At 40.7% G+C, this 16442-nt stretch overlaps 1 protein-coding gene across 8 annotated transcripts in view; it reads right to left on the bottom strand.

Moving 5' to 3' along the window:
• The window catches only part of KCNT2 (potassium sodium-activated channel subfamily T member 2), a 214778-nt gene that overhangs the window by 48026 nt on the left and 150310 nt on the right, over window positions 1-16442 (bottom strand). For all 8 annotated transcript variants that reach the window (XM_083506736.1, XM_083506739.1, XM_083506742.1 and 5 more), the window contains 2 exons: window positions 6410-6518; window positions 3929-4078 (listed from right to left, as the gene is read on the bottom strand). In XM_083506736.1, coding sequence (XP_083362862.1) covers window positions 3929-4078; window positions 6410-6518 — 259 coding nt within the window. The remainder of the gene's footprint in view (window positions 1-3928; window positions 4079-6409; window positions 6519-16442) is intronic.

The raw sequence follows: 16442 nt of genomic DNA, 5'->3' as shown, positions 1-16442 counted from the left end.
CTCAACTAGGATCTCTTAGTTCTCTATACTATAATATTTGATTGTGTTAACTTCTTTAATTCCAACATAGTAAAACTGCTGCTATCATTGAGAGGGTGCAGTCTAACTTGCAAACCAGAATGTGTCACACGGGGCTTGCGCAAAAAAGAAAAGCAATGAAAATGGCCCATAATTGTTCCATCTCTTTTTCGTTGTTTTTCGACTTAGGCTGCGTCCAAACTAGGGTGCTAATGTCTACTTGTGTTGCTGTTTCCATGTGGAAGTTTGTGAGTCTTCATCCACACATGGGCATTTCAATTTTATGCTTCTAAAATCTGTCTAGATTTTAGAATGGGGAGGGGGGTGTTTGAGGTGTATTCCCACTGTGTACTACTGTCTCTTCCCCTCGGTTATTACTTTTCTGTCCACAATAAGATCCCAAAATCTGAGGCCCTCTATGGGCATGTAAGCAGGTATTCATTTACTTGTGTACTTCCATCTTTTATTTTTTGTCTATTTTTTAAATACAAGCTTCTCTGTGTACCACATTTGCACAAAAGAGCAATAAAAATTGTGTGTGTGTGTTGCTTCAAAGCTCAGCAAGAATTTTGAGTTGCCTCACATGAAAGACTGCTGCTTTCTTTCCTCCTACTATCTTTTCCTGTCTCCTGTACCTGAAATGACCATTTTTATTGGTACTACAGTTATTTTGTGCAAGAGCAGTTCTGCAGAAATACCTGTTTTAAATGAAATATAAAATACTGTGAGCCTGCCTTCAACTGGTGGAAAAGGGTAGGCTGCATAATTTCCTTTGGGCTGATGGAAACAGATTAGATGTAGGGTGTGTGGTGATAGATGGCAGCCAATGAATTGTCACAACATTTGTAAAAACAAAACGCAGCGTGCTTCAGTGTGTCCACAGTTAGTTAACATGTGATTTTATATTGGAGTGTCTTCCTTTATTGATTAAGCACAGCCCAGCAAAACCTGAATTTAGTAGGGAGAGTGGGGGCTGCTGCTTGAATAAGGACAATTTGTGGACACTGCCCCCCCCCAAAAAAACCCCCATAGAGACACAAGCAGTTTCAGATCCACATTAAACTCCAGTGTGGGTGAGTCCTGATTTTCTTTTTGTTAAATTGTGAATTTGTTCCATTTTCCATTTTCTTTAAACTAGTTATCGATCCCATATGCATCAATTAAGACCTATCTCAAGGGCTCCAAATCCACTTTTTTTTCTGGGGTGAAATGGGTTCATATTTTTGGAAGGATATACAGGTGCAATTATGCAAATAAAGCATTAACCCTTAACCAGAACTCTTAGCTCCAGAAAGAGAAGATGTAGAGGTAACACACAAAGTTTTCCTGTTTTTTTAAAAAATGGGACAATAAGAAACAAACTTGAACGTGTGAAAGAACAGTGTTCTGGACACATCCTCAAGTACGTATTATTCAGTGCATATAGGACTTGAGAAGTCAAAACTAGCATCTTGGACTGGGATAAATATAGGATGCCCTGAGAGGTATCATCTTACGATACCATTGTTATTACAACCTCTTACTCATCCCTTTCCTATACTGACGAAATCACACAAATTGTCATACAGTCAGCATATTTTCAAGCTCTGCCTTGCACAGAATTAGTTCCCCTCAAATTATGTTTGTGATCAAATGCATCCCCTGCATTATAATGACATCTCAAGGGATATAACAGGAAAATGTTTTAAGCCTATTTCATGTTGCACCAGCTAATTTCTCTAATCAGACTCTTAATCCCACCCCCTGTCCATAAAATGAAAGACGACTCATATTATGCACCATATTAAAATTGTGCTATTATTGCTGAGCAGAGACCTATTTTCAGGTCCTCTTTTCACTACAAAGTGTTCTTAAAACCTATTTATAAACAATTGAAAATAGGTAAAGAGAAAATAGCTTTGCCTCTGATGATTTAGAACATTGCTTGCATTTGTCTGTGTCTTCCTGAGCTTTATACAGTAAGACAGAAATGGTTTGTCCTAAAGCAAATCCATCTAAGCTCATACGCTGTATGCTGTGTAGCACAGGTGAAAAATATTTTTCAGATCAATCAAGGTCTGTCTGCTCATCTGGGGAACCTTCCTGGGGTCACATGCCAGAGGAGCCACAGAAAATAGTGGACAAAAAATTCAGCTTTCTACAGAAGGCTTGTTTCTACACACTCACATACACTCTCTCTCAAACATACCTCTCTATCTTCCATCCAGGAAACCCAGAGACATTGTGAAAGTTAAAGGACACATTCCACACAGGCAAAAACCCTCAAGGAGGCTGTCATTGTGGGCTGGTGAGGAGTTTGGCCTGGGAAAAATCCCAATGGCCAGACAAAGAGACGCAGAGGAATTGCGTTTCCCCACAAATACCCATTTACCACTTGGCAGACCAGTTGTCTATACCATTTTTGCCAAACTGTAATGGGAATGCGCCACACTTTTCTGAACATGACCAGAACTCCAAAGAAGCTATTCTTGAAACAAGAACTTGTGTGAGAAGCAAGAACGCCTTTCTAAGTGTAACTAACTGAGAAAGAACGTTCAATTCTATTCTCTAAAAAGAGAACATGGTGGCTCGAACCACTTTGGGGGACACTACCACCAAATGTGGCACATCTTTTACATCTTTCTGTTTTGACCCTTTTTTTTTTTGCTTGAGATGACATAGAGCACCCTTCCCGTTTATGTGAGTAGCAAACACTAGTTGGGACTAGGCCTTGCACACGAGAGAAAACAAAAGTTGGGAAGCATGATGTGGATTTAACATGGCTATGGCCATGGGATTTGGGATTTGGGAAGGGAGGAGTGCAGTGCTGAATTAAGACCTTTAGAGAGGTCCTGAGCACTTAAAATATTTTGGTGCCTCCATATATACAGTATCTAATATAAACAATAATAAACCATAAAATAACATTTTGTTTTTTGAAATGAAATGAAATCTACAGTGAGATGGAAAACAAAGTCTTCAATCAGATCCTGTAAACTAATCTTACGTGACACATCTGCTTCTATACTTGGTAGAGATGAGACACCCAGCCTGTCTTGTTGCCTAGTCGTTCTGTTGGGATTTTTAATATCCTTCAACTGTGAAAATGAATGCTCAGCTGAGCAATTTGTGACCATTCATGTTAAAAATCTGCCAATGGAAAATTTCTCTGTTGCTTCCCTTCCCTTGATGCCTCAAGCACATGTTTATTTTGCTTAATCCAGCCCTGGGGAAATGGTAAAGCGGGCATAGGCAAACTCCGGCCCTCCAGATGTTTGGGACTACAATTCCCATCATCTCTAGCTAACAGGATCAGTGGCCAGGGATGATGGGAACTGTAGTCCCAAACATCTGGAGGGCCGGAGTTTGTCTATGCATGTGGTAAAGGAAGACCTCTCAGTGCATAACCCAACAACAGATCTCACTAGGAGTCAGGTGTTTTTTTCAATACATAGGATTAGCCACACATTTTCTGATGAGGGCTGGACAATTGGATCTGTTGTCTCTTTGATATCAACCATATCAATGCCAACTGAGATCAGGACCATGGCGTCCAGGGAGAGCACTATTTTCCTAGTGAAAATTGCATTTCTGAAGCTCTTATCTGGTTTGACCCAGAACAATCAATATCAGCCCCCAAACATATAGGAACTGGGAAGAAGCTTCCAGATGAGAGTCTACACTTGTTAGTCTACTTTAAGAATGCAGTGAGCAAGGTGTATTAGCTTCTGAGCTACGGAAATGGTACAATTTTAAATTCCAATGTACCCAACCAAGGCTGTCTCTGTAGCATACATTCACATAAAACCCTATCAACTGAGGTGCAGGCTTCTTACTAACAGGCCAAACAGCCCTGTGCATTCCAGTCAACCAAAGAAAGAGTTTCTGAAAGGAAGTCACGTTAAATGCCACCGTTAGAAATGAAACATACTTTTTGTGTGCATGGAAAGATGCATATGTGAAACTCTTTCCCTCATATTCAGCAAAAAATACACTCTCCTCCAGGATAATGTGATACACTTCATTACCAGAGCATCTGCCGTACATTTTCTGCCACTGTTCTGGGGATTGTTGGCCCTCCCTGGAACACATATAGAAAACAATATTAAACAGTTTCACCATGCAGATGGATGGCGGATTCATGACATGAATGGAGTCTCTTCTCCACCATTGATCACATGGCGATGACAACAGCCTTCAAGAATGCCAAGAAGAAGTCCAGGATAAAAAGTCATGCATGGAATTTACTGAGGTTGGATTCCCACTCTGTCACAAGCCATTTTATAGTCTCTCCAACTCCCCCCGCAGGGAGGAGCGAAAGAAAAACAGAACAGCTCAGAGAGTTGCCCGACATCTTCTTCAGGCTGTCTCTCCCTCCCTCAGCAGTTACCTCAGAACCACACGCCTTTGCATAGTCTCTACCACATCGTTCTGTCATTTTAGCTGGTGTTTCTCATTTTAATATTTTTAGGTAAACCGTTTTGTGAGGTTGGCTTGAAAAGCAGTATAGAAATACCTGAAATAAAGGTTTAACTCCCTCCCCCTCTTTTTTTCTTTTTACATTACAATATAACATTTTTCACTTCAATACGAATATCCTGCTGTGGAGGTCTGCAACGGAAAGGACATGCTATGTAAAATAGAAAAACCATCTGTGACAAGGAGTTAATAGTAAGAACGTTTAAAAACAGCAAAACTACACACCCCCCCCCGATCTTATGCTAATTAATTCCTATTTGCTAAAGAAAACCGCCAAATGATCATGGGCTCAGAACTCCACACACACTTGGCTGAGCACATTAATGCTAATGAAGCTATGTTTCTCTTCCCCCTTTCTCTTCAGTGTTCACGTCTGGCAAGCAAAGCTGTTTCCTCCCCTCCGCTTCTCTTAGCAGGTGCCAATGAAATGGGAACCATTAATATCTTGACATTTGCCTGCCTCAGTGTGTTGTGGCGTTTGGTCCACCTTGGGCGATGCTCGGCTGCCACACAAAAGGCTAAACACTCCCCTGTGAGCAAATGGCAGTGTTTTATTCAGAGGGCTCCCCACTCCCACCTTGTGACTTTTTAATTTTATTTATTTATTTATACTTATTCATCATACAAACGAGCATTGAATAAAACGAATGAATAATACGAAAACAGAAGAAAATACAAAAGTGAAATGACAAGGATAATAACATAAACTACAATCAAAAAGCATAAAGCATTGCATTCTCCTAAAAAAGGAAAAAGAATAACGAAAAATAATGCTGGAAAAGAAAAAAGAAGAAGAAGAAAATTGACTTCCAACTAACTCCATGTGGATCTTTATTCCTCATATCAACTGATTGTCTGTAATGATTAAATTTTTGGAGAAATATTCTAATTACCTGTGAGATTTTTATTCTAAGCTAAACCAAGTATGACTCTGAGAATCAGTTCTCTTAATATAATTCATAAAGACTTCCCACTCTCTCCTTAGAATAATTTCTTATTAAACCTGTAAGTTTGGCCAATTCAAGATATTCTTGAATATCTTGACTTTTTAATTTTCTTAAGCACACCCAGCATTCAATTTAAGCACCCGAACCAGCACCTTAATACGGTCAAGTAGCCAGAAATAAATTTACAGGAATTATTTCTTTCTTATTATTTGTTCTATTATTCTCTGAGTGAAAACGTCCCATGCCACCATACTTCGAGTCATGTGGTAACAGTCATACCAGCCAAAAAAGTCTACAATGTGAGAGGGTCCCGCCCTCTCCGCTGCTACTGCTAAGATAATAAAGGCGCACTACTCTACTAAAAAGGTGTCTTTGCTTTCATATTTTTTGCTATTTTTATTTTATTGGTTATGGAATATGACGTCCCTATTTTTATCAGAGAAATGTTGGAGGGTATGGGATTGAAAACTTGCTTCCAGTCTCTCAGCTCTGCAATACATGTGTACATGTCCCTTAATTATTAGCATTTCTTTAAAAAGAATATATATATGCATATACATATATATGTAACTTCTCCCCACAAGTAAGAGAAATGTTTTCTGAGGGAGCAACACAGGCAGAACTTCCCACAGTGCAAGGAGAAAGCATAAGGCTTTATCTCCAGCAGATGGGGAGAAATATAGATGGCAAAGCTATTCCTAAAACAGCCACGTCATAAACAAGGCCTAAAAAAACTCCTTAAACTAAGGAAAGATACAAGATATATGAGCTCAATAAACCAGCTTCTCCCAGTAATCCATTTGGAAATCCAGACTGTTCTGCCAATTGAACAGCACAGCAACACAGTTCTAAATACAGAGGGAAATGTTTGGTCACCTGAAAAAGTTCTTCTAAGAAAAATAAAATAAAATGTGATTTTCACAGACGGACACTTCTAGTGTGCACCTGCAACAGCAGAGCATAATTTTAAGGAATTTTATACTTACTGCCCTCTTGAGGTATGAACTAACAAGGTGATGAGCGTGGATGTAGCTGGGCAAATACAGTTTAAAGCTAGCATTGCATATTTGAATTCCTCTTCGCACACAACGTGATCTGCAAGAAAAGCGGGAGAATTTTGTGTAAGGCATGAATTGCTAGCTGGCCGCCCACAGGGTAGATGTGGGCCCTGAAGTAATTTTACATTCTCTCTAGAGGCCCTGCCAAGTTTGAGCCAAGGCTTTGTAAAATGCCTTTGCGCAGTTCCACTTGTAAGCAAAAGGGTGAGAAGGAGAAGTGTTCTACAATGTCAATATTGCATCTTTGCTTTGTATTTTGAACAGGGTAGCAAGCAGATAAAGAGAAGGACTTCGTGGTGGTGGTGGTGCCATATCTGTAGAATGCTCTCCATTGGGAGGACCACTCAACACCTGGGATGTATTTTTTAGTGCCAAGCAAATACCTTTTTAAACATTTTCTCAAGACTTTTAATCATTGTTGCATTGTCTTATTTGCGCGTCGAGGTCCCCAAGCCACTCCAATAACTCACACCACACACATCAATTTTTGCTTGAGGTTTTTGGCATGAATTTGGCCACAACTTTATTTAAATACACACACGTGAGTGGTTGCTTGGGCATTGGTTACGACTATCTGTCCTTGCCCCAGGGACAGAACTGACTTCCGGATTCCAGCAGAACCCAGTCAGGGAAAACAATATTGAGGAAAAATGAAGGTGGTCATCAGTCCCTCATCTCTCACCCTCATGCCCCCTGGGGCTTGCACGGCCCAAGTCCGATGCTAGGGACTACGACGAAAGGATGGCAAGCCCCTGGATTCCTTTAATGGAATTCCCTTTCCGCACCACCATTGGAGGGATAGGCACTTACCCCTCCACCAACCAATTTTAACCAATGCCTAACCGCCAACCTTACAAGTTGTGGCGATTTGCTACGCAGTAGGCAAAAAACCAAATGGCAACAGCCAATCAGCCAAATGGACAAAATTCCTACCAGGCCCCTGCCTCAAAAGCAGACGACCCCATGACAGGCCTAGCAAGGTCAGAGAGCAATGAACACCCCCCCCTTTTCAGGGAGGGTGGGCGGGTGATCCGGTGCACGCAGCCCAAGAGAAAGCCCCAAGCTGCGTGCCCTGTATTTAAGCCCGCTGACCCCTCCCACCATTTTGTAACATAACAAACTCCCCAGAAACACACTTTATATATATATATATATAAATATTTATTAATATTTTACAAATTATAACAAACATAACAATACACACACACACAAACAAAAATAACATAAAAAAGAACAAGTATAATTTCAATACCTTATTTTCTTAAAATTTATTTCACTGACCTCCTCATACCTCCCCTTTCGGCGTTCCCATTTCAAAAATTTAATTCAGCAAATCCTCACCCTTGATTTTATCTAATTATCATCCTTACTTTCCTTTCACTTAATCTTTACAGCTGTACTCCATTTAGTTTTAAAAGCCACATTATTCTAAAATCCATAAATTTTACAATGTTTCTTAAGGTAGTTCTTAAATTTATTCCAATCTTCTTCCACCGTCTCTTTTCCCCGGTCTCGGATTCTGCCAGTCATTTCTGCTAGTCCCATATAGTCTATCACCTTCATCTGCCATTCTTCCAAGGTGGGTAGATCCTGTGTCTTCCAACCCCAGAAACACACTTTTGCCCAATCACAGCTCGTGGCCTTTAACCAAACAACAGTGGGATGGCTGCTGGCCCCCACCGCAACACGTGCTCTCTGTTATGGGGACCAGGCTTTGCCCCACTTACATTTTGCCCCACTTACATTTATGCCCCAGTTACATATATTTCATAATGGAAGCAAAACTGGCATACACATGGTTCCGAAATGGTCACCCAATCATGTCCTGACGAGACTCAGAGATGCTGAGAATTATAGGGATAGAACCACCTAAATTGTATAGAAATTTATCCATGTATGCGACTACAGCGGCAAGAATGTTACTTGCCCAAAAATGGAAAGAAGAAGAAATTCCTGTGAAAGAAGAATGGACACAAAAACTTATGGAATGTGCAGCAATGGCGAAACTTACCGGAAGAATAAGAAATCAAGATAGCAAACTTTTTAAAAGAATGGAAATGGTTTATTGAATATTTACAGATAAACTGTAAACAGATAAAAACACTGCCAGGATTATTGAAATAACCTGCAGCTACATAAGAGTATATATTTAAAGAAGATGAATAAATGAGTAAGCTAAGTTAATTGGGATATGCAGAAGATATTAAAAAATAAATTTAAGGAACTGCGGAAAGAGGGGGAAGGAAGTCAAGTTTTGAAATGTCAAGATGATTGTAAAATCAGTGAAATGTATATATCTGAAAAGTAATTATTTTTTTAATTAAAAAAAGAAGACTCAGAGCTGCTTAGCTTCTGCAAACCACATGTGTCTTTAGACCTGCGGCGGATCTACACTCATGGTTTTTAACGTTAAGGAAGGGTTAAGGAATGGTTTTTCATAACGTATATGGACATAGGGCGTCCTAGTTTTAGTATTCATAATGCATTATTAAAATGTGACACCAGAGAGTTCAGCAGAGCAACCAGCAAACCACCAGCAGGGAAACAATGTTTTGACTATATAAAAAAACCAAGGGGAAAAAAGCTTGAATTAACAAGTATGACCTGTGACGTTTCAAAACGACATATCTAATATCATTCTAATAACATTAAATAGGTCAGTGTAGATCCAGCCCTGCTGTTTCCATTCACTACTCTTTTTGAGTTGTTTTTGTGGTAGTCTGCTATGATATGCAATAGTTTAACCTCACAAACCTTCCAGGAATTTACAACGAAGGGCAGTATATAAATTCTTAAAACAAGTTTTTTAAAAATACATGTAAGATGCACATGTAAAGGTATGCTTGTAACATGCTGCCCCTAACTGTGTATGGAGTGGAGGGAACCTAAGAAAAAGGGTTCTCAAAGCACCCCAAATATTTTTTTATTGCCCAGTGCATTTTGTAAACCAGAAATTCCTTTTTTTGGTGGCAAGCTTGCTTATTAACAACCTGCAAAAATATAGGGAGAAATTCAACGCTGCACTAAAACAAGCGTTCTGTTTGCTTTCCCAACATACGTAATCATCTACCCTCTGCTTCCCTCGTACGCTGCTCTGGGAGTTTCTCCTGACTGCTCCAGAGTTGATTTGGGGAGCATGTGGGAGAGGAGAAAGGGGAAAGCCCCCTTCTTTCAGCAGGAAACCCCAAGCTGGCTCCCAATATCAGAACTGTTTAGTAGAACCTACCCTACAGAAGAAGGGACGCTGTGGGTTAAACCACAGAGCCTAGGACTTGCCAATCAGAAGGTCGGCGGTTCAAATCCCCATGACTGGGTGAGCTCCCATTGCTCAGTCCCTGCTCCTGCCAACCTAGCAGTTCGAAAGCACGTCAAAGTGCAAGTAGATAAATAGGTACCGCTCCGGCGGGAAGGTAAACAGCGTTTCCGTGTGCTGCTCTGGTTCGCCAGAAGCGGCTTAGTCATGCTGGCCACATGACCTGGAAGCTGTATGCTGGCTCCCTCGGCCAATAAAGTGAGATGAGCGCCGCAACCCCAGAGTCGGTCATGACTGGACCTAATGGTCAGGGGTCCCTTTACCTTTACCCTACAGAAGAGTAGCTTCATATATTTTTTTGACAAATGCAACCTCCTTTCCACCTCAATTTGTTGGAGGCATAGCCCAGCAGAAGCACTGAAATTCCTAGAAAAAGGTGACGTCTGATGAGGAAATTACTCAGGAACACAGAATGGCTAGAGGGGGTTGCCTAGACAGATTAAGTTAAGTTAGTTTCCATTTATCTGCTACGCTATTGAGAGAGGAGGAGAGAGGAGCGTGATGACTATCACATTTGTCATTTTGGATGGATCCATTTTTGTGTAACCCTCTGTCAGAGTGAAAGTATCAGCCTATGTACCATTGTCTTGAACTGAGGTAACATTTAACTATAGTGCATATTATTATTTATTTCTTCTTTCTGTTTATATATTTTACTGCTTACCCTTTTTTGCAGAATCTCAGTAAAAGCAATTCTTTTTAAAAAGAGAGAGAGTGATGCTGTTTAAAAATGCGCATTTAAAAAGTAACATTTAGCCTAAGTTACTTCTAGACTTGTTTTATATATGTATATATCCATGTACTCAAGTTCATGGTTATGATATTACATTTCAAAGCTATAAAAATGTGGACGCACAGCTGTGAAAAAGAAATTGAAATGCAGCTCCTTGATTCATTTCTATAATTAAAAACAAAACGAGGCAAAACATAAGATTAGCCTCATCCGCATATGTCTCTCCTACATAAATACATTTTTAAATGGTAATAGGAAGAAATTAATTTCTGGTTAGAAAAATACATTATGAATATTGTGCTCTCATATTGCATGATCACATCCCACACAGATGCTCACAGGACACAACAGCAGAAGCAGACTTTGGTAATACTTGATAGGACAGAGCCCTGAGCGAAGCCAAAGTTTGGTGCCCCCAAATGAATATTCTCAATGATGGATCTTCTCAATTTTGTGCTCTGCTAGGCTCAATGTTCTGTGTGAGAACATTGTGAGAACTGCCAACATTGCCCTAAATCTGGTGCTGACAACTGAGCAGATGTGGGGGAAATTTGGCCCTCTAGATGTTGCTGAACTACAACTCCCAACATCCTTGGCCATGCTTGTTAGGGAGTTGTAGTGCAACAGCGTCTTACCCACATCTGCAACAAAACAGGTAAAGGTAAATGGTAAAGGACCCCTGGACAGTTAAGTCCAGTCAAAGGCGACTATGGGGTTGCGGTGCTCACCTTGCTTTCAGGCCGAGGGAGCCGGTGTTTGTCCACAGACAGCTTTCCAGGTCATGTGGCTAGCATGACTAAACCACTTCTGGTGCAATGGGACACCGTGATGGAAACCAGAGTGCACGGAAATGCTGTTTACCTTCCTGCCACAGAAGTACCTATTTATCTATTTGCACTGGCGTGCTTTCGAACTGCTAGGTTGGCAGGAGCTGGGACACAGCAACAGGAGTTCTCCCCAACACACAGATTCGAACCGCTGACCTTCTGATCAGCAAGCCCAAGAGCTTCAGTGGTTTAAACCACAGTTCCACCCACGTCCTTGAAGCTGTAACCAAGGTTTGCTCTAGGATTTACAATTTGTGGTTTGTTTGGAGAGTGACAAAGCATGAGCCTGGGTTTCAATGGCATGCTAAGTCAAGCCATCACTTGGCGTACATCCATGCAGCAGGAGGAAGACTGGAGACAGAATGCAGCTGCCACAGTCTTGTCTCTGGGATCCCTCAAGCTTGCGCACTCATACTAAGCCATAGTTTGGCTTAGTGTTACATGTGAACCAGCTCAACAACAATCATATTAAAATAAGACAGGTTACGGCTGATAAATGTCCCTTGGGTGTTTGAGCTTCAAGATTATTTCCCTGTTTTGTGCAATATGTAAGGTGTAGTAGAGTTTCAGGTGCATGTGTGCATTACAGATACCTGCTCTTTTTGATAGAATCTGAATAAAACTCTAGAGTTATAACAGAATAATGCATGTACTATAGACAGGACTGTATCTTACGTTGCCTATGCACAGTTTGGAGATAAAGTACTTTGCAGTCCGCAAATGAGAAAAAGAAATCTAACTCAGAAGCCCAACAGTGACTAGATTAGGTTTTCCTCTCAAATTGAGATGTGGATTAAGTTAGTGGAAATCAATATTTCTGGGAACGTGAAAATGAGATAACCCTACGGAGAAAAGTCATACTTCTAAAAAGCAATTTAGGGATAAGAAAAATGGAAGATTGTTCTGAAAGTAAAAAATAAAGAAATGGGGAGCTGGGGGTGGAGAATCAAAGCTATTACTGGTTATGCCAACAACTTTTAAAAGTACTTTTTTATTGTGTTATACAGAGAAAAGATTAGACCTAAGGTACTGTGCAGCTTGTAGAATGCATTAATTTCAGAGAGAAGTGATGGCTGTATTTCTGAGGCAAAAAAAAAAGTCACTGTAGCCTCAAACAGTCAGCAAACCAATTACGCATTTGAATTTACTCAATTGACTTGCATGAGGCAAGGGAACATTTGTGAAACCTGAGATCACTGAAATCAGGAATAGTCTCATTTCTTCAGTGGGAGTAAAGACCACTTAACTTGTATACATTTTCAAGGTTATTTAACTTCTCAGGTCATAAATAAGACAGGAATGGATTTTGTTGGATTCAGATAATTGGGAGAGCTGGCTTACATACTATGGCTGCTAGCAAGTCCCCTGTCCCCCCCACCAGAACTTGCCAGAACTGTGTTCTGGCACCTCTCAGGTGGGCACCATTGCCATTATAAGAGAACACACGAGGCATTCATGGTGAGTTCTGGCACCTCTTTTTCTAGATAGCACTGGCTGCCAGTATGAATGGCATCTCTGCAAATTATTCACTGCCACCATTGCCACCTTAGCAGGGCTTTTTTTATATAGAAAAAAAGGTGCCATTGCTCTCCATGAAGTTGTTACAGTAACTGCCACACTTTAAAGATTTTTTCTTTTATAAAAAAGGTGCCGGTACACATTTCTAACTCCAGAAATGTGCATTCAACTTCCAGAACAATGTAAGCAAAAAAAGAAAAGGGGCTTGATCCAAATCTAAATTTAAACAGTGGGGAAGTCAAAGGCAGGGGGCGGGGGTACGAAACAGGAGTAACATAGAAGGGAATTGCAAGAGCATTGAACGTCTCATGACAAAATGCTCTATTGCAGATATGGGATGCGGGTGGAGCTGTGGTCTAAACCACTGAGCCACTTGAGCTTGTCAATAAGGTCAGCGGTTCGAATCCCTGTGATGGGGTGAGCTCCCGTTGCTCTGTCCCAGCTCCTGCCAACCTAGCATGGCGGGAAGGTAAATGGTGTTTCCATGCGCTCTGGCTTCTATCACAGTGTCCCATTGCACCAGAAGCAGTTTAGTCATGCTGGCCACATGACCCGGAAAGCTGTCTGTGAACAAACGCCGGCTCCCTCGGCCTGAAAGCGAGATGAGTGCTGCAACCCCATAGTGGCCTTTGACTGGACTTAACCATCCAGGGGTCCTTTCCTTTTCCCTTTTTTACAGCTCCTGGTTTGAATGGAGCAAGACAAGGCATGAACAGACCGTCCAAGTGTGCCTATTTTCCAGGGACAGTCCTGGATTTACAGAAGCCATCCTGGTTTCTCAATTGATCATGGAATGTCCCTAAGGAAACCATTTATGGAGGAGAGAGATCCTGTCCCCCAATCCAAGGATATATGTGACTATACAACCTTTAGAAGGCAGCCCTGTATATGGAAGTTTTATTTAACATTTAATGTTTTATTATATTTTTATGGATGTTAGAAGCTGGCAACCTAGTCAGATATTCAGGGTATAAATAATAAAATTATTATTATTATTATTATTATTATTATTATTATTATTATTATTATTATTATTATTATTGAATAGGGCATCCCTATTTCCATCAGAGAAATGTTGGAGGGTATGAATGAGCATAGCTGTCAACTTTTCACTTTTCTTGCGAGGAATCCTATTCAGAATAAGGGAATTTCCCTTAAAAAAGGGAAAACGTTGACAGCTATGTGCATAAGCCTCAGTTTGGATTGCATGATAAGCCAAAACATGGTTTAGCTTACAGCAGTGCAGGAGGAGGAGGAAGGAAGGAAGGAAGGAAGGAAGGAAGGAAAGAAGGGCAAAATGACTGTGATCTGGCTTGTTCCCACTAAGCTATAGCTTGGCTTAGCAATATGTGTGAATCAGGTCATTGTTGCAGCATGTATCACAATCCTGTTGTATGTTTGCTTAATTAAGTTTGCATTGATTTGCAGGCATAAAAATACGTAAGCTGTACTAAACACAGTTTATACGACAAGAAATTAATCAATTTGTACCATCAGGAACAGAATGCAATTACATTCCTTGATATGCAATGTGTCCAACTAAGGCCTGAATATCCACTGTCTATCTATCTATCTATCTATCTATCTATCTATCTATCTATCTATCTATCTATCAAATCACACAATTCGATTTCAGGTAATCTAAAGTCCTTTATGCTCAATGAGGGTGCACCTATGCATTACAAAACAACAATAACAACCCATAAGGCTGTCTGGCATTGCTCCTCCCTCTTCTTCCACATCATTCAAGGCAACTTACCTTTGCCCTGATCATTTTCATTTTCATTTTCATTTATTCAGCTCCATCCCTCAGTGACGTCAGATCAACAAATGAATTGAATTAGGCATCATAGAGAAGATGGAACCCAATATTTGACTCTGCCCCATTTGTGTTACATGCAGTTTTGACCACACTTGCTTTATTGCACCATTTGACCAAGCTATGACAATCCGCCGTGTTATTTTACCCAAATTGTCAGAGATAGAGCTGCTCATTGAAGGCGACGTCCAGTTACTCTTGACTGGTAATTGCATGAGATTTCTGAACAAAGGGAACATTGGGAAAATGTAATGAGGAGAATAATAGGAGCCAAAAAACAAAAAGAACCTCCTGGTACAATTTAGTGCATTTAATGAGCCACAGAGAGGGATACAATTCTGTAATGGAAAATTTCTAGCTCTTTTCACTTCTGTACTTAACTGCTGGGCCAGTTCAGCAAATTAAGTGTTTAGACACCCAGGTAGGAGATACAGATGGGAGAAAATGAATGGTTTTGCTAGTGTGGAAGAAAGATAGAAAGGATTGTCCCATTCTAAAACACTGTGGGCTTATCTCAAAAAATGGGTATAAAGTGGTACCTCAGGTTACATACGCTTCAGGTTACAGACTCCACTAACCCAGAAATAGTACCTCGGGTTAAGAAGTTTGCTTCAGGATGAGAACAGAAATTGTGCGGTGGCACGGCAGCAGCAAAAGGCCCCATTAGCTAAAGTGGTGCTTGAGGTTAAGAACAGTTTCAGGTTAAGAATAGACCTCCAGAACGAATTAAGTACGTAACCAGAGGTACCACTGTACTGTAAGTGTAAATGCATAGAAGGTTTCTAGCACATTTGAGAGCCGTGTGGATCCTTCTCTATGGCTGAGGAAAGGGCTGAACCGAATGAACTTTTAGTAACTACTGTTTGTTTGGTATTCTACATTTTCCCAACTGGGCTGGTACATGATGATTGCACATGTTATTACACATCACTTAGGCAAAGCACTGTGTAAATATGATAATCGCTGCCACCTGGTTTTCTTGCTTTGTAAGTGCCCAATTACAGGATTAGGGTTGCTTACATGGATGGGAAGCCAAATAAGTGATATTTTGGAACAGGAAGTAACCTGAAGCTAAACGAGCAAAATCCTGGAAGGTCTTTATGCCTTCACAGATGTATTCATCAAGCAGATATGAAAATGTTAAGCTACTGCCCCAATCACAGTATAAGAATAGTTGATTTACTTATTAGAGCTGGTAGATACTCATTTTAGACTCATTTGATGATACTCCACTTGAAATGAAATTTATTGTTACGAAGTTACGCAATGATTAAGAATTGTTACTATTTCAATTGTGGTTCGAGGACCCGATCCCCGCTTAGTGGAATGAAGACACACGGACACGTAATATAAGGTTAATGGGCAAGAAAAGGCCACAACTTTATTGATTACAGCAAGTGAAAAGGTATTGGCTTAGGCACTGGATCACGTCACTTGACTCCACCCACTCGGAGAGGGGTGAGCCTAAAATGAGGGTTTATTCACCAGTAGGTGGACCCTGTGGATGCTAATCCAACTATAAGCTCTCCCCTGATGTCACCAAGGGTCGTGCCATGGCCCCCCGCCACACAGGCATCGGACAGGATCCACGACCGCCGGATTCCTTTAACGAAATACCCAAAAATTGAAGGCGTAGGCGATGGCCACACCTAGCCCTTTCACACACCACAAACACATTCCATTGCCTAACCTACCCACCAGTACCGAGAAAGTTGTGACGATTGTGACGAGGTAGGCGAAAAAACCACAAG

This window comes from Podarcis liolepis (assembly GCF_965112155.1).
Source record: "Podarcis liolepis genome assembly, chromosome: 6".
In the NCBI taxonomy this organism is placed as follows: Eukaryota; Metazoa; Chordata; class Lepidosauria; order Squamata; family Lacertidae; genus Podarcis; species Podarcis liolepis.
Note: the sequence above shows the minus strand (reverse complement) of the source record. Positions and strands in the feature narration are given on the sequence as shown.